This window comes from Genypterus blacodes, unplaced genomic scaffold (assembly GCF_046128005.1).
Source record: "Genypterus blacodes isolate CSIRO-AG114 ecotype Tasmania unplaced genomic scaffold, CSIRO-AGI_Gbla_v1 ptg000029l_1, whole genome shotgun sequence".
Lineage (NCBI taxonomy): Eukaryota > Metazoa > Chordata > Actinopteri > Ophidiiformes > Ophidiidae > Genypterus > Genypterus blacodes.
In genome coordinates, this window is record NW_027466842.1 from 7,075,092 (window position 1) to 7,101,174 (window position 26,083).

Genomic DNA, 26,083 nt, shown 5'->3' on the forward strand with positions numbered 1-26,083 from the left:
AACAGTGAAGCGCTTTTTAAAAAGAAAACGGGATCCCGCATTTTTTTTATCGCTGATACTAACTGAAGTATCGTCATGAGTTTTTGTGCTATAGAGTTGGAGCGGGTGGGGGGTTGGGTGGGCCTTGAGGGTGGGGTGGGGTGGGGGGGAGGTGATATTAGCGGACTGTTTATATGGTTACTGTACTTACCTATTCTATTCTTTGTATTATGATTTGTAATTTTATGTTGCTTTTTTTGAACTGAGAATATGATGTAATGAAATTAATTCATGGGACTCAATCTTGACCTTTTTATGGACAACAAAATAAAAATCACTTATGTACAAAAATGTGATAGAGATGTTGACGTTTCGTAATTGTGGGTTGGTTGAGTTTGACAAATTCACACACTCTGGACATATCACTGCAAAAAGATGCACAAGATAAACCAAACCTGGACTTGAGCCACACATTTTGCTGACTTGGATATTATCTTAGACTTGCAACTTGACTTTGATACACTGCACAAACCACTGTTGAAATACTTAACAATGAAACAAATATTAATATGGAGGCAGTATCAACAAACCCAATTATGACTAATCAGTAGTAACAATGACCCTGATAAAGACTAATCAGGAGTATCTGACCACTACTCCAGAGAGGTTAAAACCTGGGAATCCCCACCAGTCAGCCAGAACTAAAGCCTTTGGGATGAGATATGAAAGGTCTTCAAGCTTTCAACAACAAGTCCAGTTGCCTAAGATTTACTTTCCTTGTATACCAGGACCTGGATGACTGAGAACCTTCACAGATACATACTGTGGCATTCTAGTAGCTATAGAGATTTTTATGACTCCTAACTTAGATTTGAGACTTGGTGACTTCCAGCACAATGACTTGTTCCTACGTGTACAAAGTAACAAACCGTCTCCTGCAAATCAGTTTAGTGGGGGACACTGCCCTCTGCTGGCTTCTTCCTGCCACTGACATGTAATTAAAAAAGGAAATTTCACAACAATTATTATTTATTTAAAATGAAGTATATATACAAGTGTTTTATATATATATATTTAACAGCTTTTTGACACCAGTTCCATGTTTACACTGGATGTTGTGGTGTGGGTTCAGCAGAAATAAATAGCAGGCTGCCTCCATCTGGTCCAGGGAATCCCATCCAGACATATTGTCCTGATGCTTCTCTGCAAACAGACTCAATGATCCATGTAGCTCACATATGACCCAGGCTAAACATCCCAAAATCAGTGCAGTGCCATTCCGCACCTGCAACCTTCCCCCCAAACAAATTACAGGTTTAATGTTGGGAAGAGTTTTGCCAAAAAATCCTCTATCTGTCTAATGGACTTATGGAATTGGAGTCTTAGTGCTGAGATGCTTTCGGGAGACTGTTTAGATGGGGATCAGGATCATCAGAGAGAGGTGCTTTGCATGGGGTCCTCAGTATTTCTCCATCCCGGTTCCCTGCCACAGGCTACGTTTCTTGGAATCTGCAGAAGAGAAATTAGTGTCAATAGAATCACGGTACACACATTAGATGTTCCTTTAACCTTTATGGGATTTGAGTTGACATTGAATTCACGAAAGGGGGAAAAACTGGCACAAAACATGTTAACATGTTCATGTTACAGGGATTGACTCAAGTGGGAGTGGCTGGGATGTGGTGTGTTGGAATGTAAATCAGATAACAGTTTTAAGTCACATTATTGTTTGCCCACAGTGGGACCAGTAAGACTTCCTTCTATGACTTGATGTCTATTTCTCTGTTGAATGTCTGAGATGTGAGAATGTGTGTGCCACTCACTCTTTGTTTTGAAAGGACAACTCAGACACCCCTCCCAAAGAATTCAACTGCTCCTCTAACGCAATGATCCTCAATCCAATGTATCCAGAGGTCAACAGGAGTAACACCAGCCTACACACACACACACACACACATGATCGATTACTTCTTTGACGCCTTGGCAGTGGCTTTACAGTTCATGAGAATTACATACAACTTAAGAGTTGAACAGACGGTTTGAGATGGAACAACCAGATAGTACAGTTTATCTCTATGGGAACACAATACGCCTGTGAAATCACCCACATAACATGCTTTTTGTTTTCCTGAAAAGCATCCAGCCAATCCAGAAAGACAACATTCCAAAAAGGTATGCAAGGTCCGGACTCAGCGGACACTTTATCAGAAACACCTGTACATCTGCTCATTAATGCACTTCAGTCAACCATGTGGCAGCAGTATTATGCAAATAATGATGCAGACACAGGTCAAGAGCTTCACTCAATGTTGTACATCAAAAGTCAGATTGGGTAAAAATCAGTGGCTTTGGGAGAGTCAAATGCTCCCAGAAAGAAGAAGAAGAAGAAGAGAAGAAAATTATTCATCCAAATGAATGACAGAATAAGTTATTAGTCTAAATAACTGCTGATCTTCTGGGATTTTCCACATACAACAGTCTTTGGACTTCACACAGAATCTTGCGTAAAACAGAATGCATCCAGTGAGCTGCACTCCTGTGGGAGTGGAAAGGAGAAGAGGAGAGCAGCCAGACTGGATGGAGCCGACACGCTACACATATCTAAGAATCCTCAACACGTTGGAATACAGCAGCCACGTCAGGTTCCACTCCTGTCAGCTAAGTTGAACGATCTGTGTATTGCTGCTGACCAAGAGTGTTAAGGCCACAATCAAACCATCTTATAAAGTGGTTCAGAATCAATGTTGAATGTGGGGCTGCCCAGTATTACTGTGGTGTTCCTCATAAAGTCGCTGGCTTAGCACATATTTCATCAACACTTTGGCTTTAACACTTATTCTACTTAAAAGAGCCAAAGGATGTTTTAGTTGAATCAGTCTGGAGAGTCTGTTGGACCTCTCAGACAAGCACTTCTGTCCCAGACTGGCCTCAGCAAGCTTAAGGTTATCAATGCTTAATGAAATGGTTCTCAAACCTGCGCCTCATGACCCACAGCACTGCCTATCTCCCACCCCTGTTCTCCCTGCGGGGTGATGTGGGTCACAAGAAGCATGAATGAAAATCAGCAGGTTAATTAAAGTGTGAGGGCCATGGCTCCTCTTTGGCTCCTCTTGATCCATTCGCATCATCAGGTTTACAAAATAATATCACGTCTGTGTGAACCAAATCAGCTGTGACTAAGAGGATGAGGAGCAACTCACAGTATCACATAGACGTAGAAGAGCATGCTGAGATTCCTGACTTCTCTGAGGAAGAAGAAGGCCATTATCGTCTCAGTCATCCTCCAAATCCACGATACAGCTGATCGACAGAATATCAAATGATTATTATGCAGCAGATTTTGCATAATGACATTTCCCTGTGCATTATGGGTAATATACTTACCTCGCTCTGCCTCGCTGTGATCTTCCTCTATTGTGCTACTTTCAGGTAAGAAATCACTTCCAGGAACTGAAAAGGCACAAATATACATGCTGTAGTAATTTTCCGAAGTTTGTATTTTTTTCCAGCCAATCCAATTATAACTTTTACACTTTTAATGTATATTCACAAAGTTTAAACAGCACCGGTTCTGTTTTACGCTGCAATCAACACATGATACATGTGATTACAGCGTAGCACCAAATTATGCGATAAATACGCGGTAAACTGGGAAATGATGCAGCATCGCAGAAAATTGCGGCATGTTTTTGACTTTGCATAACACCTGCTGGAGGGACTGATTGTTGCGTTCAATGTCAAGCCGTTACACCTCAGCAATAAAAGACTCAATATCATTTTAGAGCCATCTTGTACTGAATGGTGCAATTGAGACAACTGAAGCTGACGCTGGCTGAGTAACTGCAGGTATAAGACACAAACAAAAACAATATAATTCTTTCTTTATAAGCATTCATCTCTATCTATCTTGATCAGAATTCCTCTCACCATCATTTGACAGAGGTGGTAAGCTGACAATGCTGTTCTGTCTGCTGGAACCCAGATCCACACTATCCTCCTGACTGGAATAACTGGAGATCTGTAGAGGACAGGGACGCTCTGTGGTTAAGGTCTGTACATCACAACCGCTGAACTATTACGAGTTTGTAGTGATTTCTCGTCTCTTGGTGGCAGATGAAGCAAGTGGGCCTACCGGTTCATGATCGGACACGTGGGGGCTACTCCTAAAGCTCTTCCCCTTTTTTTCACACAAACACAAGAACATGATTAATATTCCAAATAAAAAATGGCCAGTGGGAAATTATGCAAACACAGATTTACAGCAGCACCTACCTGTGCCTGTGAATAGACCATGAGCAGGACGTTGTAGCACTTCTCACGGTTCCCCAAAGACACAAATGAATACTGTAGGAAGAGGAGGAGAGGAGCAAGAGGATTAGTTCTATACCTGACAAACATGCAATGACTTCCCGTCTGGCACTCCAGTTTGGGGTCTGACCTTCTCTCCATCATTTGTGTGGATGGACAGCATGGACAAAGCCGAGCTGTGCGTCTTCACCGTCCTCACGTTGAACACAGGGACCACCACCTACATGCAGAATTTAATGAACGGTGGAAGTGATGTCATCTCATTCTACATCTAAAATGATTTACCTCTAATGTGAGCTTGGAGAAAAGAGTTCCAGAGTTATTCTGTGTAATGCAACTTGACCTTTTCTAATTGAATTTGGCCTTTATTAGTCATCAAAAAATCTGCACTGGACTGGATGGACACATTTTAAACAGACTCACAGCAAAGACATTTCTGCTAAAAACCTAATTGACTTAACATTCTCACATAATAAAAATTATGGTTAAAAAAATTAATATATATATATTTATATTTCTGGTAAAAGATGTTATAGAAATACATTTATAAATGTCAAAGATTTCCAAAATGTGTCTTCCTCATTAGTAAAGTGCCACAGCTTCACCAAGTGGTGAATTAAATAAATATAAGCAGCGAGACGAGCGACTGGCTGGTCTCATCAGGTTGACTAATGTGAAACAAACTTCAGGCCGATGCAGCTGGTCTGCAGGTTTACCTTGGTGTCTTTGAGGAGAACAGATGAGTGGAAACAAAAATGGTTCTCCGAAACAAACAGTTTTCCATGGTACAGCACTTCCTTCTGCAAGGCACAGGTGAATGCTGGCCACACACATTCACACACAGACACACAATTTAAGGGTGACAGGCATTTCTCTAAAATAATTACAATGAAAATGCCTGAAGTGGCATTTAAACTCCAGATGCCTGTTTGCTGAATCATTTACTAAGATTCTCTCATATTCACTGCAAACTGCAAAACTATAGTAGCAAATTATAGAAGTGAATGCAATGTGCAATCTCCATATCAAACAATCAGTAACAGACTTGTGACTTGAGCTGAACTCACTGTGCAAGAGTTTCTCCTCCTTGGGAATCTCTTCAAACAGTCTGTGGTAGGTTCTGTTGTGCTTCTGTTGGCTCTGCGGGGGGAAGATGGCTGACAGATAAGCAGGAGTCTGATATGAGCAAGTTCATTTTGTCAAAACTGAGGAAAGGTGATGATGTATGTGTGCGGCAGGGAACAGGCAGAAGCAGGTGATGCGTTGGATTTATGAGGAGCACGTACATTTTTAGTGGTAAGGTCATCTGATACGTGGTTCACCTCTGTGATGGTGCTTTCCCTGAGAACACAAGGAGGAAAAATACACCAAGGAAGCAGAAATGGCTTATGGATGTTATCAGGAGTGATGTTTCATTTCCCGACTCTACCTCAGGGTTGTGTCCAGACTGTGACTCAGCTCCTGGATCTCCAGCTGGGCCTCGTTCAGGGTCTGGCTGGGTTTGGATTTCTTGTTGAACCTGCTGCCCCTTCGAGTCCCGACAGATCCTCCTCCCACCGGAGAGCTGTACCCCGCAAACCAGAGGAAGAGATGATACACTTTCATCTAACACACATACACAAACATGCACGCGCGCATACACACACGCCTACACACACACACACACACACACACACACACACACACACACACACACACACACACACAGGGCTCAGTGCGGAAAATGATACAAAATGCAAATGCACACATGAACATCTGCCTTCACAGTCAATGGGATGACAGTAAACATTCTATTATCACCACTCAGATTGTGTCTGTTCAAGCAGGACGGAGACATTAAAACACAAGATGTGAGAAGATCTGTTAAATAACTGCATCAGTGTAGATATAAGCCCTTTTAAAAGCAGTAAATAAAAGTCTTGTTTACCTGTGAATCAGCTTTTCTGATCAATATCAATCTAACAGAGCGCAAACATTGGAAATCTACACTTTGTGAATATCGGCTGTATCGACTCTGGCTGTGCTCGGACTGGCAGCCTATTAGTCCTGTGGTTAGTCTGCAGTTTCTGGGCAACAGTATAGATCTCTGGAGGAATGGTTTCACTTTTATCAACCACCAGCTTAACACAGAAGCACACCGGCGGCACAGCACAGCACAGCACAGCACAGCACAGCACAGCACAGCACAGCACAGCACAGCACAGCACAGCACACACACACACGCAAACAAGCACACACACGCACACACACAGAAAGAGGAAAAAGTGCTGCATACTCACACAGAGCTGTCCAGTGAGAATCTCCTGTTGTTCAAACTCATGCTGGAAAATACACTTAGAAATCAAACATACATGCTCTCACACACCACACACACTTTCAGAGATCCAGTGTATGTCTATGTTATCTGGTGAATGGATCATGTAACACCAGCCGTCATTCAAAGAGTATGTGTATCTTTGCTTTGGCGATCCTGAAAGTAACCCTGGAACAACAAGCGGCTGGAATAGAACAAAAGGTGAGATGGCCTCCTTTTCTTCCGAACCAATCGACATGAAGGATCGGCCTGTTATTGTTTGATGGACCAATAGGATTCCAGAGGCCTCGTAACAATCAATGAGCACAGCAGCAAACACAATGAAGGCAACTTTAGCACCAAATCACTGCTTGGCTACACATGCCAGCAGTTGCTGTGGGTGGCACCCTTGTTTGCCACACACACACACCTAGATATTCACACTGTGTCACACACACATACAGGTATGCAGAGGTGTGACTGCCACAAACGTCTGCTGATACACAACCTGCTCAGCCTGCACAGATACACATCATACAAAGCTGCAGCTGCATGACACAACACGACAGAGAAATGCAGAGTCATCATTTACACATTAAACATACATAACAAACTTTCTGACATTTTGTAAAAGTATCCCTATATATAAATAGCATACAAGGCTCAATAGTTCCTTAAACATTAATTTAAATAACATACACTATACATGTAAATACAAATTTTCCTTAGTTTCTTGAGAGAAGTTGGACATAAACATCGAACAAAAAGTTTAGAAATTTGTGTTTGGTAGATTATTTCTCTGTTGTAACAATGCTTCCTTGCAATACATTTTATACCGTTGGAAAGCCTGCTTAGTTCCCTTTTACAAATGGTTCCCCATTTGTAAGGAACATGCATTTGTGGGATGAGCAGTACAGCTGAGTATGTGGGTTGAGCTCATGAAAAATTTGCCAACTCTTCTCTGCCATTGCCAAACAGCTTATTCTGCTGGTGCTATTCACTAGTTTGGTGTTGTTTGGTGGATTGGATGATTGAAGTCTATCTGTAACAAGGACGAAACAAGACATATTGGCAATAAACCTGAACCCATGAACCTTACCTGGCGTCCAGCTGGTCCTTCTGAGAGCCCAGATAGAGGGAGGGTGGGTCACAGTTCTGTGGGTCTTAAAACCATTTAAACCTTTAACCTTTTAAACCTTGTAAACCTTGTAAACCTTGTAAACCTTAAAACCTTAAAACCTTTTAAACCCTAAAACCATATAAACCTTAAAATCATTTAAACCTTAAAACCTTTGAAACCTTTGAAACCTTTGAAACCTTTGAAACCTTTGTACCTTAAAAAAAAAAACCTTTTGAAACCAAGTCAAGGCTGGTGACCAGCATGAGGAGGAGGTGCCAGGCTGTTCTGGCTGTGTATGGTTCCTCCACACGCTACTGAGGCTCCTGACTGTTTGTTAAATGAAGAAATTGTAAAATTGCCAATATGTCTCGTTTCTTCCTTGTTACTGATAGACTTCAATCATCCAATCCACCTAACAACACCAAACTAGAGTCAATAGCAACAGCAGAATAAGCTGTTTGGCATTGGCATAGAAGATTTGGCAAATTTTTTATGAACGCAACCCACATACTCAGCTGTGCTGCTCATCCCACAAATGCATGTTCCTTACAAATGGGGCACCATTTAAAAGGGGACTAAACAGGCTTTCCAACGGTATAAAATGTATTGCCAAGAAGCAACAGAGAAATAATCTACCAAACACAAATTTCTGAACTTTTTGTTCGATGTTTATTTGTAGCTTACAAATGTATTCTAAAGTTAAAGTATTAAAAGTCTCTCTCTATGCATCTGTAGCTGCCTTTTGACGCTCTCATCTGATTGAAATGGAATAATTGATCATCTTACAAGTTGTCAAATAAGCCCAGTGGGTGAAATTAGTGACAGTTTTTGAAATAGAAGCCCTTTTCTGAGTTTGAATTCACCAAAACTGTAAATGACCTCAAATTAACCTCTTAAAAGAATTCCCATGTTGCCTTTGTTTTCTACACATTTTATAGCGCTGATGGCCCATTTGGAGGATTACTGCCCCACTGGGTCATCTGTCTTGCGTGTATTGTGTTTGTGTGGCCGTCCAACAACCGTTCTTGAGCGTTTGTTGTGAGTAGATTTTCACACTCAAAGCAGATCAAGTGAGTTTGGAGGTAACTGCTGTTACTAAATATATAGCACGTGACACCAGATTTGTAGGATCTATTGTGTGCTGTAGGTGATGTTGGTGTTGGTGAAGTTCAGGGTCACGATCACCTTTCTTTGTCTTTATATCTTGCATGAATTGTGAGAGGTTTTGAGTTACTACACAAACAGGGACAAGCGCTTAGAATCTTCTCTCTACTGAAGGTGTTCAGTTACAGGTGTGTCCCAACGAAGATTGACAAGGAAACAGGAAGGTCACGGAAGAGTTTATTTCCATGTAAACATTAATTCTCTGACGATGGACGACATTTACAACATCCTCATGTCTCCCTCTCCTTCCTGTTCTTACTGGCCTTATACGACTGTGTTAAAACATACACAGTATTTTTCCCCTTGCTGTGAAGCTGTTGCTACCAGGAGAAAGGTCACAGTGAGAAACTATGAGGTTGGAAGAGTTGCGCTGAAAACTCAAACGTGGGCTGACAAGTGACCAAATGCTATGTGGAGCCAAGGAGCCCTGCCCAGTCTCATGTGTACGATTAGATTTTCTGACTCCTGACTTCATGGGTGTGTGCTGCAATGTAACGCAGGGGGGAACATTCCTGGCATCTCTATCTCGTAATCACGAGCACACGTTTCTAAAGATTATCACTGATGCAGGGAGAAGGTGAGAAATACTACAGCTGACAAAACTGCAGATCCTATAATATAACCTACAGCCTGTTGATCTAGTTAAAGGTTTGAACTGATTGCATTTGATTGCTTCGAATGTGATATAAAAATAACCTAAAAGAAATCAGAACATTTCTTGACAAAAAAACAAAGCCTTCCCAGTCACTTTAGCCCCATTCAGTGGCCAAAGAGTGAATAGCACATTTGATAAAGAGGAGACTCAGGCAGCTCATTGTGCTGTATATCCAATCATCCTGCTTTTAATACAAAGTCAAGATACAATATCTACATCCATGGTTTGAAAGAAAGAACAGGTACATAGGTGAGGGGGGGTGGGCGTCATCACAGCTGGCCCTCCTTATATTTCACATGTTTCATGTGTGTGCCGTGTATCTCTCTTGACACGATAATAATTACAAATCCAAGGAATAACATATTTTCATATATGTCACACATTGTCAAGACTTTTATGGACCACAGATACATTTTTATATCAGAATAATTTTAGATTTAAACAATAACTTTGCGTGGAGGAACATGTGTCAAAAATACACACTCGCTACCATGTGCTCTTCTTTGCTGCAAACTAAACCAGTGGTTCCCTATGGGCGGCGCAGAGCTACTGCAGGGGGGGCGCGGCGCGGGATCGGAAGAGGAGCGAAATGAATAAGTACAACCTCAGGTAAATGAATGAGGCTGTACTTCTTCATTTCACTGCAGAAGAATGAGCGTCCAGAGCGCACCCCAGACCGATCAGCCGTCCCGTATTGTTTATATCGTATCTCCCCCCGTCAGACCGATCAGCCATGTTGTTTTGTATCCCCCCTTCCCGCTGATTGGACGGAGGGCGCACGACACACTCTAGAAAAGGGGGGCGTGAAAGAAAAAGTTTGGGAACCACTAAACTAAACATTAACACCTCGCAAGGGATTTTACACCGACTAATCTGCTCTACATAGCTAATTTTCATCATCAGTGTCATCCCTGCGTTACTCTGATCACCACTGCTGTTGCTATGGAGATGGGAGGGGGTACGGGTGGGGGTGGGGCTTGGAGGGGCAGGGCAGGACAGGGCATCACTGTAAACGTAAACTAGATCTGGCTCTAATGTACATGTCTAGCTAGGTAGTCGGACATCAGTAATCAGTATCAAATGGCGCCCGACACAGAGGGCGCGTCGTATAATAAAGCAAATAAAAAAAGCACCAAAAACTGACCATAAAAAATAAACGGTAACAATAGCATAATTTTACATTGGCTTGCCAAATAAACAAGTAAACAACATCTTTATTGGTTATAATTGCTAGATATTGCAAATAAATAAAAACAAAAGTAAAAAGTAACAAAATAGAATAATAAATATCTTATAAAATCATATGAAATAAATATGACAAAGTGAACAATAAGGCTTTCTTTTTGGACGATAAGAACTACATCACATCCACTCCCACGTTATATCTTGTGCTCAGCCGTATAGAACTGTACTGCTTAGGACTCCAATGATAAGACTGTTATGTACAAAATCAGTGAAAATCGCCAAAGATGTCAGCCGACCCTGGAACATTACTGTGCTCTTCAATCACGACACGGGACCAATTTACATCTATATATGTCAAATTGAGAGATATATATATATCGATATTAAGGTGTTGTGCTGTTGTACAGGAGCGGACAGAGGAGGGGGGGGATCCATTGGGTTCAGTTCTGTACGGTATGGTTTAGAATGTTGCAGCTCAGTTTAGATTCGGGGTTGGGTTGTTCAGTGCTGTTATTCTCTTCCATTGTCAGTACGCTTTAGCCTTCACTAATAAAATAAAGTAGCGCAATTCAAGTAGGCAAGCTTGGGAGGAGAATGATGACGAGGGGGTGGAGCTCAAGCACACGATGCAGAAAACTGCACAGGCGGGTGAAAACACAGCGTAAGGCAAAAACAGAAAAGAACACAAACATAGCCCCACATACACACAACAAACAAAAATCGTTTCAGATGTTGCAGAGATGGCCTGTAAATTACGATGGAGAATAAATCAAAGGCTCCATTCCTGTCTTTCAGTGAGCAACAGGTGATATGCGGAGGGGACTGAGATGAAGAGGAGCAGAGCTGGGGGACGAATAAGGCAAGCAAGCTCACGGGTCGAAACGAACGACGCGTTTAACGACAAATCTCGATCTGCCTGGTGGGGGAGGGGGAGTGTGTGACCCTGGTCCTTAAGAAGGCGAAGAAGAGCAACCTCTGCCTCTGCTTCTAGGCCACAGTTTGTGCATGGTGTCTCTTGGCACTGTGCGTGGGGGGGGAGGAGGGAATGAGCGTCCAACATGCATCGCCCGGCGCAGTCCACAGGGCGATGCGTCCACTGACCTTCCAGTGACCTTTGAGTGAACTTGGAGTCGTGTGCTTCAAACTATGAGCTGAAACTACCTGTGGCAGCGGTAGCGACACCTTTGAGATAGACACATAGAAATGTTCACATTTGCACTTTGTAACCCCTTAGGTACACCAAACCAATAGATACAAAGTTGAGGATAAAAAGCCCATTTAGGGTGCAGCAAATATCCAGGCTCTTTGTGTCTTTGTGTTTTTTTTTCTCATTTTGTTTTGTTATTTTATACACATATAGTATCATAATTCCTGTTCAGAAGAACAGATTCATATTGGAGATAGCTGACCACAACACACATGTATTATACGTCCGTCACACTGGAACACTGAGGTAAGTATATGGATTACACATGGAGAGTCTCGGCACCCGGCAGCTCTGATGAGTGCGGGGGGAGGGAGGGGGGAGTGGTGATCTTAGACATAGAGTTCTGTTGTTGTTGTTGTTGTTGTTGTTGTTGCTGTTGTTGCTGTCGCTGTCGCTTTTTGTCCTTGTCTGTGTGGGAGTTCGTCTTTTGAGTGTGTCGCTCCCGGAAATCCTTTGTTTTGTTTGTGGCCTCAGAGCCGAGTTGGATGGAAGGATGGGTTCTCTCTCTCTTCACTTACGTTGCATAGTGGTCAAAGCTACCCAGGTACTCCAGAGCCGCCTGGTAGCAGAACTGGTACTCATCCTGGTGAGAGAAGGAAAATGCATTTACATATTACAAAGAAAACAAACATGTAACATAAAACTCCAGTGTTAAATCTACAATGAATTTCTTTTTAACCTCTGCCTTATCTGTGATAAATACATCTTCCACAATATACACATTTACTATATTATTCCAAAATGATACCAAATATTTGATCCACAGGTATCTGCTACATGTGAAGATACAAACAGCAGTGCAAAGACTTCTATCACATTTTAAACACGCAGTTCATGCTTTTATTCTTGTAAATAACTTATATAGCTGAAAAGGGGGCGGGGCTCTCTGGAAAAGCAAACTTAAACTGTACCAACAACATAAGAGGGAGAGCGGTCACGGTCGGGCGTCAGAGCGACACACACGGGGGCTTTCAGGGTCACTGCTCGTTATCTATTTAAAGCCAGCTCTTAAATCTCTGACCTTATTTTACTGTGCCACACCGTAGCCATGGAAACACTCCCATCTGACTGGTTGTGAAGCAACAACTCAAACATAGCATACATCACAAAGGTAACAAGTGTCGAAGGGTGTGCAGGTAACCACGGCAACAACATATCTGCTTCACTCTCCCTCAGCAGTTATTTAGTGGAAGGTTGATTACACACTGATCAGTGAGTGATACATGACAGACACACAAGTCTGTGTATTACTGAGTACTGTGGTGTCTCATCCAAACTTCTGCTCTTAATGTTTTTATGTTTGAATGTGATACCATTTGGCAAATTTGGCAAAAGATGAAAAATGTTATTATTGTAATCATTATTATTGTTAGTCCATACTGCAGAAGTAAACAGGGTTACTGTGTTATAAATGAATAAATTATGGATTTCAAATATTATTTGAATTTACAATCAATCAATAAAGGTTTAACTTTAGGCAGGAAAAAAGTTAATATGGTAAAACAGCAAGTGAACTATAATAAAATAAAATGCAGTTTTAATTATTTTTGTTTTTGTATTTTCTAGTCTTTATAGACCAGCATGTTACACAATGTTCTGAATTTCCTGCTTGTATGTAAAACATTTTTTTTTAACAGTCTCTATTAGCTAAAAAAATAAATAATTGATTTGCATGTGCATAGCAGCATTGAGCAGCAGCCTAAAGCTACAATGGTCAGCAGGAACACTGGACATTGTGTTTGCGTCTCCTGCTTGTGTTTCCTCCCCTGCATGTTTACCTCAGTCTGCACCATGGCGGGTCTCTGTGTCCGCAGCATTTTGACAGTCTGGAAGATGTCCACCGCTCCTTCATAACGCATCCTCTCCAGAACAATACTCAGAGTGATGAAGACACCTGTCCGTCCCACGCCAGCACTACACGCACGCACGCACGCACGCACCACACACACACACACACACACACACACACACACACACCACAGTTACACACTACAGTTACCGTGTGCACAAGCGCATTAAACTACAGCCAATCTGGCTGCTGACAGCAAGTGCTCACCTGCAGTGAACGCTGATTGGTCCATCCTGGCCAAACTGCTCCTTGGTTTTATGTACTTGGCCTATGAAGTCGATGAAGCCCTCCCCAGACTTGGGCACGCCCTGCTCTGGCCAATCGGTGAACTGGAACTGACGCACTGTCCGAGACTGACCGTCCTGAAGGAGTGAGAACAGCGCAAAAACTACATCAGTGTTCACTAAGAACCTGATGAAAGTCTGACACACATGGAGGCTTTGAGCGCTTGTCATGTGAAATTTCCTCAAGCTGTATGGAGTGAAGACTGAGACACTGCCAGTCCAATATCTTTCCGCCTCCTAATGATTGCTGTTATCTGACTCTGGATCAGCGGCTGTGGTTAACTCCGCGCTGGAACGTCAGTGTGTCTGCCACTGTCAGACACATTGCGAGCAATTATATCTTTTCTCTTCTGCTCAGCCTCTCTGACTCCCCTTTAATGGAGATCAATAGAGCATCTGTCAACGTGGCGTCAGTGCTGGACAGGCTGAACTGGAATTATCTGTGACGGGCACGCACGCACGCACGCACGCACGCACGCACGCACGCACGCACGCACGCACGCACGCACGCACGCACGCACGCACGCACGCACGCGCGCGCGCGCGCACGCACGCACGCGCGCACGCACGCACGCACGCACGCACGCACGCACGCACGCACGCACGCACGCACGCACGCACGCACGCACGCACACCACACTGTCAAAGAAGGCAGGGGGAGACAGCTTGGTTGAATGGAGTAATCTAGGGCAGCGTCAGCGTGTTAGAAGAGGTAACCTGCTTTATAACACACAACCACACATGAACACACACAATTCAATAGGACATGCTTTGCCATCTAACAGCTGATGGATCAGGAATAGAAGACACATATCAGAGAGTGTGATGTTACACCGTCTTCATTACACACATGGACACCACCCACCCTGGCATCTGTGACTTTAAACTCCCTCAGGATGTACTGGGGCATGTTGTACTCGGCCATGGGGTCCACCACAAAGTACTGGTACCTGGCAGAGCGCTCGGCCGGCCAGTACTGGTGACACTTCTCCTGAGGGGACAAAACAGAGACAAGCAGCCGGGCAATGGTGTGTGAATTCATGAACAGAGACAAAAGATTTAATTCATGATGAAGAAGAAGAAGAGGAAGGTGATGAAGTGTGTTTTATTCCTACCCGTCCCATTTCTCTCAGTCTGGTGAGCATGACGACTATAGTGGAGTTGTGCTCCCACAGCATCCTCCAGAAGTCCTCCGTAGTCTCAGCCAATGGACCCTGGGTGGCAATGTAGCCTCTCTGCTGCCTGCACACACACACACACACACACACACACACACACACACACACACACACACACACACACACACACACACACACACACACACACACACACAGTTCCAATTTTCCATCTTTTTCTCTCTCCCTCCCTCTTTTCCATTTTTTTTCCAAGCATTGGACTAAAAAGGTCTCGCGTCAGACTCGAGACATGAAGAAGAGTGACAACATGGGTGGACAAACTCTGTGAATGGCTGAAGCAGCAGAGGAGCATAGAGACAACCAGTGGGGACACGATAAAAATGACATGACCGTCATTGTCAGAGAGACATGACAGGACTTGACAGCTGGAGGCGTTGTAGCGAAAACCTATCAGATACTTTTACTCATCAAGTGACCATAAAAGCGCGAGGTGGGGTCTGGTCAGATGAGTGTATTCAGGATGTAAAGAAACACAGACAGACAGACAGACAGACAGACAGACAGACAGACAGGCGCGCGCGCACACACACACACACACACACACACACACACACACACACACACACACACACACACCTGTATCCATCTATGTAACTGGCATTGATGTAGTCGGAGCCTTCCAGGCCTCTGATTGGCTGCAGACAAACACGCGTGGTCTCATACGGCATGATGTTGACCAGTCGGTTCTTGAATTTGTTGCAAGGCAGGTTGGCCGTGACGAAGCGGGACGTGTGGGCTTTGGTGTTAGCCAGTCGCTGCACAGAGAGAGAGAGAGAGAGAGAGACCGAGAGAGAGAGAGAGAGAGAGAGAGAGAAAGAGAGAGAGACCGAGAGAGAGAGAGAGAGAGGAGAGAGAGGGAGAAGAGAGGGAGGGAGAAGAGAGGGAGAGAGGAGAGAGGAGAGAGAGAGCGAGAGCGAGAGATGATGATGTTACATGCAAGAGAGCAGATTTGGTCTTAACATTTAGTCTTGCATTTTAACATAATGTGACAAAGTGACATAAACCCCCCAAAAACATTGAGACATAAAATTGCTCTGCATGGTACATTTTTTTTTCTATTTTCAAATTACAAGAAAGAAAATACAAATCTTTTGTGGAATTGAAGAATTAATGATTGACGCTCTTTCCAATCTTTACTTTTACTTGGATTACATTTGTCTACTAGTACTTAATAACTTTTCCTGAGGTGCATTTTTTTTATTTTTCTATCAATACATTTATTGAAATAAATGTTTTCCTTCCACAGCTCAGTCTTTGTCTCCGTCTGGTACCTTAAACTCCAGCTCCATGCCGGTGACGTGCTCTCCGCTTTCCACCTTGGACAGCTTTTGCATGTAGGAGTAGAGGCTCCGGGCGGCCACCTCTGTGTTGCCGCAGGCGACAGCCTCCAGCAGGGCCTCGTGGATGAAGCTGTACTGATCCTCTGTCTGCACCATGTAGTTCCTCTGCGAGCGCATCAGGGTCACGTGGCCGTAGATGTCCACGGTGCGCTCGTGTCGAATCCGCTCCAGCATGGCGTCGATGACGATGAAACAGCCAGTTCGACCGACGCCGGCGCTGAGGGATGGAGGAGAAGAAGAAGAAGTGAAGCGTCAGGAGGGATTTTGCATTTGATGTTTGGTTTCAGATAAACACATGTGCACTCGTACCTGCAGTGGGCGATGATAGGTCCGGCATCTGGAGGGTTGCAGGATTTGACCCTGCGGAGGAAGTTGAGGAAGGGGGTGGGATACTCTGGAACGCCGTGATCAGGCCAAGCCGTGAACTGGAACTGACGCACTTCTCGTCGCTCACTGCTGCCGCTCTGGAATCATGGATACAATCATGGAAAAGTTGGAATTCTGCATCCTTACCTAATTAAAGGGATGTTTGACACCAACAGTTTCTGCATATTCATACTGTATATATACACAGTACACGTATACATTCATTCATTTTTATATGATTTGAATACAAATAAGTCAAATTATACCAAACTCCACAGACTTTCATGAATCTACATAATCTGCTGTTTCTGTTTAATGCACCTCTCATCCTGAGAAACGTACTGTTACATTTGGGAGTTACAACTGCCCTAGTTTCTGTAGTTAGTTTGTGTGTGTGTGTGTGTGTGTAAGTAGGCCACGCCGTGATGTTCCTCCACCAGACTTCAGCTAAAGAAACTCTTCTGCTTCCTACAGCGATCAAATCAGCACCTGACACGGGGACTTGGCCTGGTTTAAACACTCCATGAAATCCGGTCTAATCTACTCCGCTCTGTGTGCGACACATGAGCCCCCTCTCTCTCTCTCTCTCTCTCTCTCTCTCTCTCAGAGTAGACACCGTTTTACTCCCGTTAACTTCCAGATATGGCATACAGGCAAAAATCTACCTTATGCAGGGAAAAGGTGCGAACGCAGAAGGTGGCCAACTCCATGGTGTCCAGCAGGGTGACTTGGATCATCCCATACGTCTCGGTGCCGCGGCTCGGCCAGTACTGGTCACACTTTATCTGCAAGGATGAAACATCATCATCACCACTCCAGCCACTGTTTCCATAGTGGACTGTATGACAAGAAGAATACTCTATATCCTCCGTATTTCTTGCCGAGCACAGTGCGACCTCTGCCCCGCTGCTACACTGGGCCGCTCTGTATTTCTGTATACTGGTAACGACACACCAGTGGCTCCACCAGCTGACACAGTGATAAAAACATTTGACAGCGTTGATGTCGGGTCAGCTGTTATAAGGTCATGTTTCCTCACCCGCGACTTCTCCTCCAGGCGTGTCATCATCACGACAGAGGCTGCACGCTGCTCCCACACCATCCGCCAGAAGTCGCCGAACGTTTCCGACAGCGGTCCCTGGGTGGCGATGTAGGCGTTCTGCTTCCTGTAGCCGTCGATGTAGTTGGCGTTGATGTAGTCGGCACCCAGTATACCTGCTTGCAGAGGAAGAGGCCGTAAGGATCTTGTTACATCCTTATCTGCGCAAGTGATGTAACAAATAAACCTTTACATGTGACCTCAAGGGACCTGACGAGCCGCTCTGACAGACAGTGGCGAGGAGACGACACACAAGCAGTTGTTTGTTTGTGCGATTCAGATCCTTTCCAATCTGTCTTGCGTGTCTCGTAGCACTGCCGACTGCGCTCGAACGCGCTCACGCTGTTTGTCACTCTCATGCCACCGCAACCAAATCTATTTGCAATTTCACATTCCATCTTTCGCGCAGATCTCGCTCTCTGCCTCCCACACCTCAAATATACTTAAGGCCCCGGCAAGCTTTAAAAAGATGTAAAAGGAAGGCAAGTGGTGAGAGACGCGCACAGAGAGGAGGTCGGAGATAGTTTATTTAGAGAAAGAAACTGAAAAGATTACACCTCATCCTTTAAAGCAGAATAGAGAGACAAGGCTGTCTGTCTTTCTGTTTTATCCACTGATGCAGTTGAGTGTCAGATGTGTTTCCTCCAGCAGCAGCAGCAGCGAATGAAGCAAAACAAAGGTGAAGCTCTGTACTCTGGCCCCTCGCTGCTGATGGAGGGAGAGGGAGGTAACAGCAGAGGTAGCAGATACAAAGGGAGGAATGTTTGTACACGAACGCCCTGGATCTGTGTGTGTGTGTGTGTTTGTGCCTTGGCTGCTTTATGTGAAGTTTCCTTGAGCATATTACTCACACACATCCCCCCAAAATTCAAAACATTTGCAGCAAGGGAACATTTTCCTCATTGGTTGGAGTTGAACCCAGAACACACACATTCATTATGACGGTAGGTCTTTGTTTTGCTGAACACATTATACAGCTTATTCATGTGCTCTTATAAAATTAAAAAATTAAAACATCCTCATGCATCATCTCTGTGGTATAGCTGATTAACCTATGTGTAGGTGTATGTGTGTGTATCCTAACCTTCTATTGGAGCCAGGATGACTCTGGTGTGGTCGTACGCGATGACATTAGCATAACGATTCTTGGGCTTGTTGACCTCCAGGTTGGAATGTTCCCATGTGAATTGCTGACTGGGGTCGATGGACTGGGAAGAGGCAAGACACCCACCCACCCAACACACACACACACACACACACACACACACACACACACACACACACACACACACACACACACACACACACACACACACACACACACACACACACACACACACACACACACACACATTAACACTGTGTTGCAGAACATTCAGTGGTGCATCTGAGGATAATGGACAAAGAGAGTGCACTGCTGAGCTGTAATATGGACGAGTTATACTGCAATAAATTACAGCGCTGAATTAATAATGAACATATAATGTGTGCAGAGTGGCAGACATGTAAGTAACTCGAGCTTAATGATGCGAAGGTTTAACAGGCTTAACTTCCACAAACAACGGGCACGCTCTTGTGTTGTTTCTCACCTCGTACTCCTGAGAGAGTCTCAGGTTGTCGTTGGCTTTCAGCAGCTCAATGTGCTCGGCCAGCTCGCTGATGGGGATGGGAGGGTGGCTCATCATGCCTAAAATGGCAGGAAAGAGGAAAGAAGAAACTACGGGTCAGGTCAGGGAGGGAGGAAGGTCATGAACCGCCTAGACGTGAGATGGATGAGTGAAATAACTGCTGATCAACGCCACTCATATGCAGAGATGTGAGGATAATTATACAATCAGAGACCATCACATATCGTTAAGGAAGACGGCAAGGCAGAAAATCAATTTTGATCCATGGGTGCAAGGACAAAGTCAGGCTAGTGTTGTTTGTTTGTACATTGTTTTTTTTCCTCTGATAAATTGCTTTCTTTGTAATCAGAGGAGCAACGACTCAGAGAAAACAAACACAGAAAGAAGACTAATTAGGAGGGTTGTACACACATGCCCATGTACACACACGCACACACACTCTTCCTACAATTCTTTCTTCCCCACAGCTGGAGGCAGACAATATAAGCAGCCATTCAAAAGGCAAACTGCTACATCACCAAAGGAAGGAACAAAGCTACGTATATACAATCTAACCTAAACACGATCCATCCAGTCATGCTTGTTTGTGGGGGGGGATTGTTGGTGCAGCATAAAATCCATTTCCTTTGCAAAAGTCATTCTGAACTTATAGAATCCCAAAGAACATCTATCAAATGCAGATTCTGTGGTATTTGGGGGGTTACGGTTTCTACTACAGCCTCTGGGCACTGCGGCTCCCGCTGGTAATCAGGACAGATGCGATCCTGTCACCAGCCAAAACGGGCCTCAGATAGGATCAGCTGGTTTGCCGGAGACAAATTTCATCTTTCCCCGGCATCTCAAGAGCACAAATCTCAGGGGAGGACGAGGAGGCAGAGGAGGGAGCTGCAGGGTCACTGCCATGGCAGAGCGAATAACGCCGCTGATGGAGGAGGAAAGATGAGGAGATATTTTCTTTACTTTTTACTGGGCCTGTTTACAAACAGGCAGCAATCTCGACACTGTTCCACATTGTGAGCCCCCCATTAAGATCCGGCGGGAAAAATGTGTTTGTGATTGCCAGTAAGTGAGTGGAAAAATGAAAAATGGAAGCACAATAGCTCCTTTGTCACGACCCAACCAGCTTTGTCGTTGGCTGTCACTCACTGTAGATGTTACAGAGGGGCGTTTCTTCACTCGGTGAGCTTTTAACGCTGGCAGGCGCAGAGTCAGTTTCCTTTACAGCTGATCACAACCCACAGCTTCCATTTTGATGAGTCCCTTACTTTCCCATCAAACCTGAATCGGAAATTGTAAAGACCTTTCATTTCTGTGTGTGCCTTCAATTCTATCTGTTCCTAGGTGCCACTTCGAGCCAGCATGTGGCACGGGGCAGGAGGAGATGATCAGATTCTGTCACAGCGTTAAGAACAATGACTAAGATTGTACTACCTGGGCAGTTTCTGAGAAAGGCTTGCCGTCTCAGGTACATGCTGGCTTACTGAGCTGTTGGTTGTAATGCAGAGTGTGTTTTAATCTTACCTAGAAATAATATTAGAATTATGAATATTTAATTATCAAGCAATGATTTAGTATAATTTATTATGGGAGTGCAAAGTGTGTGCTTGTGTGTAATTTAGACTACATGCTTCTGTACCGGGAGTCTGGAAATTGATGCGCCTCATCTCCACAGGGTCTGTGGGGTGGTGGGCCATCATCTCTGCATTACTCAAAAGGCTCTTGGTTCCTGGTTCAGAGTCCTTACGCTTGCTGCACAGAAACCAATGAGGTAAATTGGCACATAAATGGAGAGAGAAGCAGAGAGAAGCAGGCTCAGTGCAGGAACATCACTGATGGGGAAGCACCATTCAAGTATATAGAGCATTAAGAGATCTGCTGTTCTAAGGCTTTGTAGAAGTTCTTTGTAGAGTGTTGGGTAATTGTCGTGGGTTAAAACGACCAAAGAGCTTGACATTGGTTTAATCTTACCTGTCAGGCTTGCTGCTTTCAGTGAAACAGGAGCAAGGGAGGAATAATTAGAGGGAGAAAGGGAAGGAAACAGACAGATTGTTAGAGACAAAAATCAATATTGTGCATTAGTATTCAAAAGCCTGATGGCCTGAGCAGATATCACAAGCCTACAGCAGGGACAGACTGTTTGATAGCTGTCTGAGGGAAGAACAACCTTCCAAAGTGGATCAAATCTGATGATTTTAGCATTTTGTGATGAATGTGAAGCAATTCTGATAGCAGAAGCAGATAACACAAACCCAAATGTATTTTATATTTCAATGACAGAACCTGTATCTGGATTCATATCCAAAGCGTCATATTGCTGATTGGCTAAAAGCAGGTGGGACTTTAGCAGCATTTTTCATGCAAGTGAATATCAAAGACTTTCAAGCCAAAATTGAAGGTGAGTCGTGCTTGTACGCACTGACTTATGGGAATTCAGATTTATTACTCCGAGTTGATGTGTCACGATAGCTGTGGCAGATACTGATGGATGCATCTTGATCCAATGAATCAACGAAAAATGGGTTTTGCTTCTACACTTTTAACTGAGGATTTATGAAGCAAGAAGTAAAATGCTTGATAAATGGTCACATGGTGGCGCTATCAGCAACAAATACTAATCACTTGTGTCTTGGCTCATTACTGTACCTAATATTCCTGCAAATTTGACAGAAATATGTTTTGCAGTTGTTCTTTTAAGGCATATCATGCTCACACACAGAAGTGAAGCGAAGGCAAATATCCGCAGTGGCTCCGGCTTTTATCAGCAAAAGCAAACAGGATGATGGACAGGAATTCATTCAATCTCAGTCAAATCTGCTTTGGCATTTACTTTTACTGGCCCCACTGTTTTCTCATGCTTGTAATTTTGCCATTTATTTATTTGATGGATTTCCTCTGTACAACTCACTTTTTGTAAAGGAGGATAGCAATGACGATACAGATGATGAAGACCACAGCCAGGACAGGTCCCACCACCCAGATCAGACCATCACCCGCATCCAGGGGCTGTGGGTCTGAATCCGGGGCAACCACTGGGTCAGTGTACAGGCTGGCCACATACATCTTCTGTAAACAACGCACACATTCAGTACAAAGTGTGCAAACAGCTGCTGATCAGTGTGTGTGACCAAATTCAAATTCATATTCATCTCAAAAGAAGGTTTTACAATGAATGTACTGTATCAAATTAATTTCTTCTTCTTATCTTATATAGAAGATGTATAAGTGCACAAGTGTTTCATTTTTATTATAAGGTGGATAAGGTGTGTTTTATGTGCTGGGAGAATATCCTCTGGGCTAAAACAGTTCTTTATAAAACAATCTAATCAAAAATAACATTGATCCTAATTCAAGTTGTTTATCTACTTCCACTCTCATTCAAATGCACATATAGCGCAGCGCACAAGGCAATATCTCTTCCACTGCCACAGCGGGCACGACCGACTCTTCATTAGCACCGGTGATGGAAATACATGAACATTATTGCCTTTTTGCTTGCACCGCTTTGACTGACGGGGATTTTATTGTTTCAGCCATAAGGTCCATATAGATTACAATGTAAAGTGACAGCCTGAGGCAAGGAAACACAGGCGCTGGCAGAGCAGAGGGTTATAAACATGGAGGGAGGGGCGCAAGGTGACGCGGTAACTGTCGTACCCCGCTTGTGGAGTTGAGCTCAGCCAGGATGAAGAAGACGTACTCCTGCCCCGGCTCCAGAGCTCGGTTCTCAAAGCCCCCGTAGTCCAGCTGGTCTCCCAGGGTGAAGAAGGCGGGCAGGGTGGCTGGTGTGAAACGGGCGGTGATGTACGCCCGACGCAGGTCCACCTGCTTCTGCTGCCGAGAGTCCCGCTGCTTCTGACTGATGTCCTTCAACAGCTGAGGGATGGAGTGATGAAAGAAAGAAAGAAAGAAAGAAAGAAAGAGAGGGAGGAAGGATAGAGGCAGAAACAAGAGAAGTGAGATGTCCCAGCGTCTATGACTAATGCTTAAACACTGATATTTAATGAAAAAAGTTAAGTGTTGCTGGAGGTTCTTAGTGCTGGCAACTGTGTTTATAGGTCTTTTCCTGCTTCAGGTAGAAAAGCTGGCAAGCTCTGGTCATTATTGTGGCTCTCACCTCCTCTAGGTCCATTTCATCCGGGCTCTTAAGGTGTCTAACGCCACCACGGGTTCTCCTCAGTGGAACCACCACCACATAGACGTTCCTGTGGGAGTTGAGGAGGATAAACAACATATTACCGTTAAGAAAAGGTTTCCCTGCTCCAGAATGGCAAGATACAAGATGAAAACATTTGTATCAACATCCCAGACCCTCCAGGTGTTTACTTGATGGGATTCCGAGTCTCTAGCGACGGCAGGATTAGTGTGACGGTGGTCTCTGTCTCGCGCGTGTGGTCAATCTCAGGGCGGTGGATGGTGATTGGCGGGGAGGTCTTGGCGTTGATGCGGTGGCGAAGGCCTCCCATGTTGCCCTCGGGAACGGTGATCTTGAAGTCGTAGTTGGTGTCGGCCTGAAGGTTGGGGATAACTGCCTTCCTCAGACGAGCATCCAACTCCATCTTTTGCCGATTATACTCCACCTGGATGATGGAACCGGGGTCATTGATCATTGATCTAATAATGTGCTATCACTGCACATGTACATGCAACAAGTGAAGGACGTACTGTAAAGCGATAGGGGTTGGTGCTCTCTGGAAACTCCCAAGTCAGAAGAACGCTGGTCTTTGTCGCCAGATTAACTGAAAAATTCCTCGGCACATCTGGGGAACAAACCAAAACAGACAGCGTCAGTGGTAATGAAGCGTTTTGATTCAAATTAAACGTTCCTCTGCTTTCCAATCGCGAAACCTAGAAGTTAGAGAGAAGGACGTGTGAATCAGATATTTTATTGAGAGTGGAGATCTCGATGGTTAGGTAGGATGGGAAAGTGACAAGGAGAGTGGATGTCCACAGGGAGACGTACATAAAACAGACCAGGACAAACAGCAGTAACGTGACGTGCCGTATCTCAGGCGTTCAGTGTGAGCTTGTGTTTGAGTAATAATCCAGCATGTCAGTAAAGGCATCAGAAAGGGTGTCAGGAGGTCTGTCAGATAAGAGGAGCTTACCTGTAGATACAGCACCCGACTGTGTTTTCACTTGCAGACTGAGCACTTACCTCCTCCATTACAGCCTGTGACTTTTACCTGAGGGTTTAGTGAAAAGCAGTGCTCTCGCAGCAAACATCCACTAACAATCATCCTGCTTCCACTGGTGGTGAAGGGAAGGTGATGGAGGTTTTGGTGAGTGAGTAAGTGGAGAACATTGGTGGGGAGTAGTCAGGTTCCCCCCAGAACTAAGCAATTTGCAGCCTGGCCTAAGTGCACCAGTGGTGGTGAAGCTGAACCAGTGCGTAGGAGGTGAAGGCCTGAGGCGAGCCCTACCTGTCTCTAAGGTCAGGGTTGGCAGGGGGGTCTGGCACTGCCTTGGTGAGCTGCACCCTGTAGGCTGTGCTGCGATTGAGGTCCAGGGAGGTGCAGCTGGACTCGCTCGCTGCTGGTACTGTGACCTGGCACTGTGCAGTGGGCAAAGTGGTGAAGCGGGGGGGGGGGGGGGAGGGGACAAAGACAGCAGATGGTTTGGGACCACCATAGCTTTGAGAGCGATGGTGTACTGTAATGACACAGCTGCACTGCTCTGGTGCAGGGTGAGCCAGAGGAACTGGAGAGAGATGCACGTGACATTAACAAAGTCAGTTATTTTAGGTTATCCCAAGGGCTGGTATTCAGGGATTATTATTTCCTCCTGCGCCGCATCTCCATAGCCAGCTCGGCTCTTAGCGGAGAGGACAAAGACGTAGGAGGAGCCAGGGGAGAGGTGACTGACAGTGAAGTTTTTCTGTCAACTTGTGAGAGCCACGATGGCGTGTGAAGAGATATTCTTCGGGCCAAACTGTAGGCGGTAGCCCAGGATTTCCACTCTTGGTAATATGAGCCTGACTCACAGCACCTAAACAAACACTGCAACACCGCTGACGGACCAGATCCTGGATTCAACCAAAGAGGAAAGGGGCGGGGCTGCCACGGCAAACGACAGTGTGGACAGCAGAAAAATCAATGTTGATGAATAAAAAAAAAAGTCATATCATGGAAATCTTGGAGAAGAATTAAAATTGATTTGGTTGTGTATTTGCTGCTGCCTCTGGGTGCAGTTGACTGTGAGATCAATGCCTGAGTGTGTTTCTTGGTAAATCCAGTCCCCTTTGGTGCTGCACGCTGCAACTGAGAGTACAAAGTCTCTGCTTTCAGACATCCCAAAATCATCTCCTGTGGGGGGGAAACACACAGCACCATCAAACACTGCAAACCCATTATTTTCTATATGACACAACACACACTCTGTAGTACATTCATTACATGAGCTATGTCTCAGCC

At 44.5% G+C, this 26,083-nt stretch overlaps 2 protein-coding genes across 2 annotated transcripts in view; both read right to left on the minus strand.

Annotated features, from left to right (window-relative positions):
- Window positions 1–990: 990 nt before the first annotated feature.
- Window positions 991–6,897, minus strand: LOC142994320 (GRAM domain-containing protein 2A-like). The gene is made up of 13 exons (XM_076145099.1): window positions 6,567–6,897; window positions 5,717–5,851; window positions 5,574–5,628; window positions 5,355–5,427; window positions 5,004–5,107; window positions 4,418–4,507; window positions 4,252–4,323; window positions 4,112–4,156; window positions 3,907–3,997; window positions 3,364–3,429; window positions 3,180–3,279; window positions 1,803–1,913; window positions 991–1,488 (listed from the first exon to the last, which is right to left on the minus strand). Exons 1-13 carry the CDS (start codon window positions 6,605–6,607, stop codon window positions 1,473–1,475), a joined length of 999 nt encoding a protein of 332 aa, XP_076001214.1. The 5' UTR covers window positions 6,608–6,897; the 3' UTR covers window positions 991–1,472.
- A 3,978-nt stretch (window positions 6,898–10,875) lies between these two features.
- The window catches only part of ptprsb (protein tyrosine phosphatase receptor type Sb), a 55,290-nt gene continuing 40,082 nt past the window's right edge, over window positions 10,876–26,083 (minus strand). Inside the window, exons 12-30 of the mRNA XM_076145019.1 lie at window positions 24,336–24,430; window positions 23,997–24,250; window positions 23,788–23,875; window positions 23,328–23,546; window positions 22,579–22,736; window positions 21,642–21,656; window positions 21,310–21,422; window positions 19,635–19,732; window positions 19,130–19,253; window positions 17,986–18,161; window positions 17,612–17,731; window positions 16,890–17,044; window positions 16,512–16,797; window positions 15,817–15,995; window positions 15,160–15,286; window positions 14,910–15,035; window positions 13,968–14,122; window positions 13,690–13,825; window positions 10,876–12,494 (exon numbers count right to left, since the gene is read on the minus strand). Coding sequence (XP_076001134.1) covers window positions 12,426–12,494; window positions 13,690–13,825; window positions 13,968–14,122; window positions 14,910–15,035; window positions 15,160–15,286; window positions 15,817–15,995; window positions 16,512–16,797; window positions 16,890–17,044; window positions 17,612–17,731; window positions 17,986–18,161; window positions 19,130–19,253; window positions 19,635–19,732; window positions 21,310–21,422; window positions 21,642–21,656; window positions 22,579–22,736; window positions 23,328–23,546; window positions 23,788–23,875; window positions 23,997–24,250; window positions 24,336–24,430 — 2,693 coding nt within the window. The 3' untranslated portion in view covers window positions 10,876–12,425. The remainder of the gene's footprint in view (window positions 12,495–13,689; window positions 13,826–13,967; window positions 14,123–14,909; window positions 15,036–15,159; window positions 15,287–15,816; window positions 15,996–16,511; window positions 16,798–16,889; window positions 17,045–17,611; window positions 17,732–17,985; window positions 18,162–19,129; window positions 19,254–19,634; window positions 19,733–21,309; window positions 21,423–21,641; window positions 21,657–22,578; window positions 22,737–23,327; window positions 23,547–23,787; window positions 23,876–23,996; window positions 24,251–24,335; window positions 24,431–26,083) is intronic.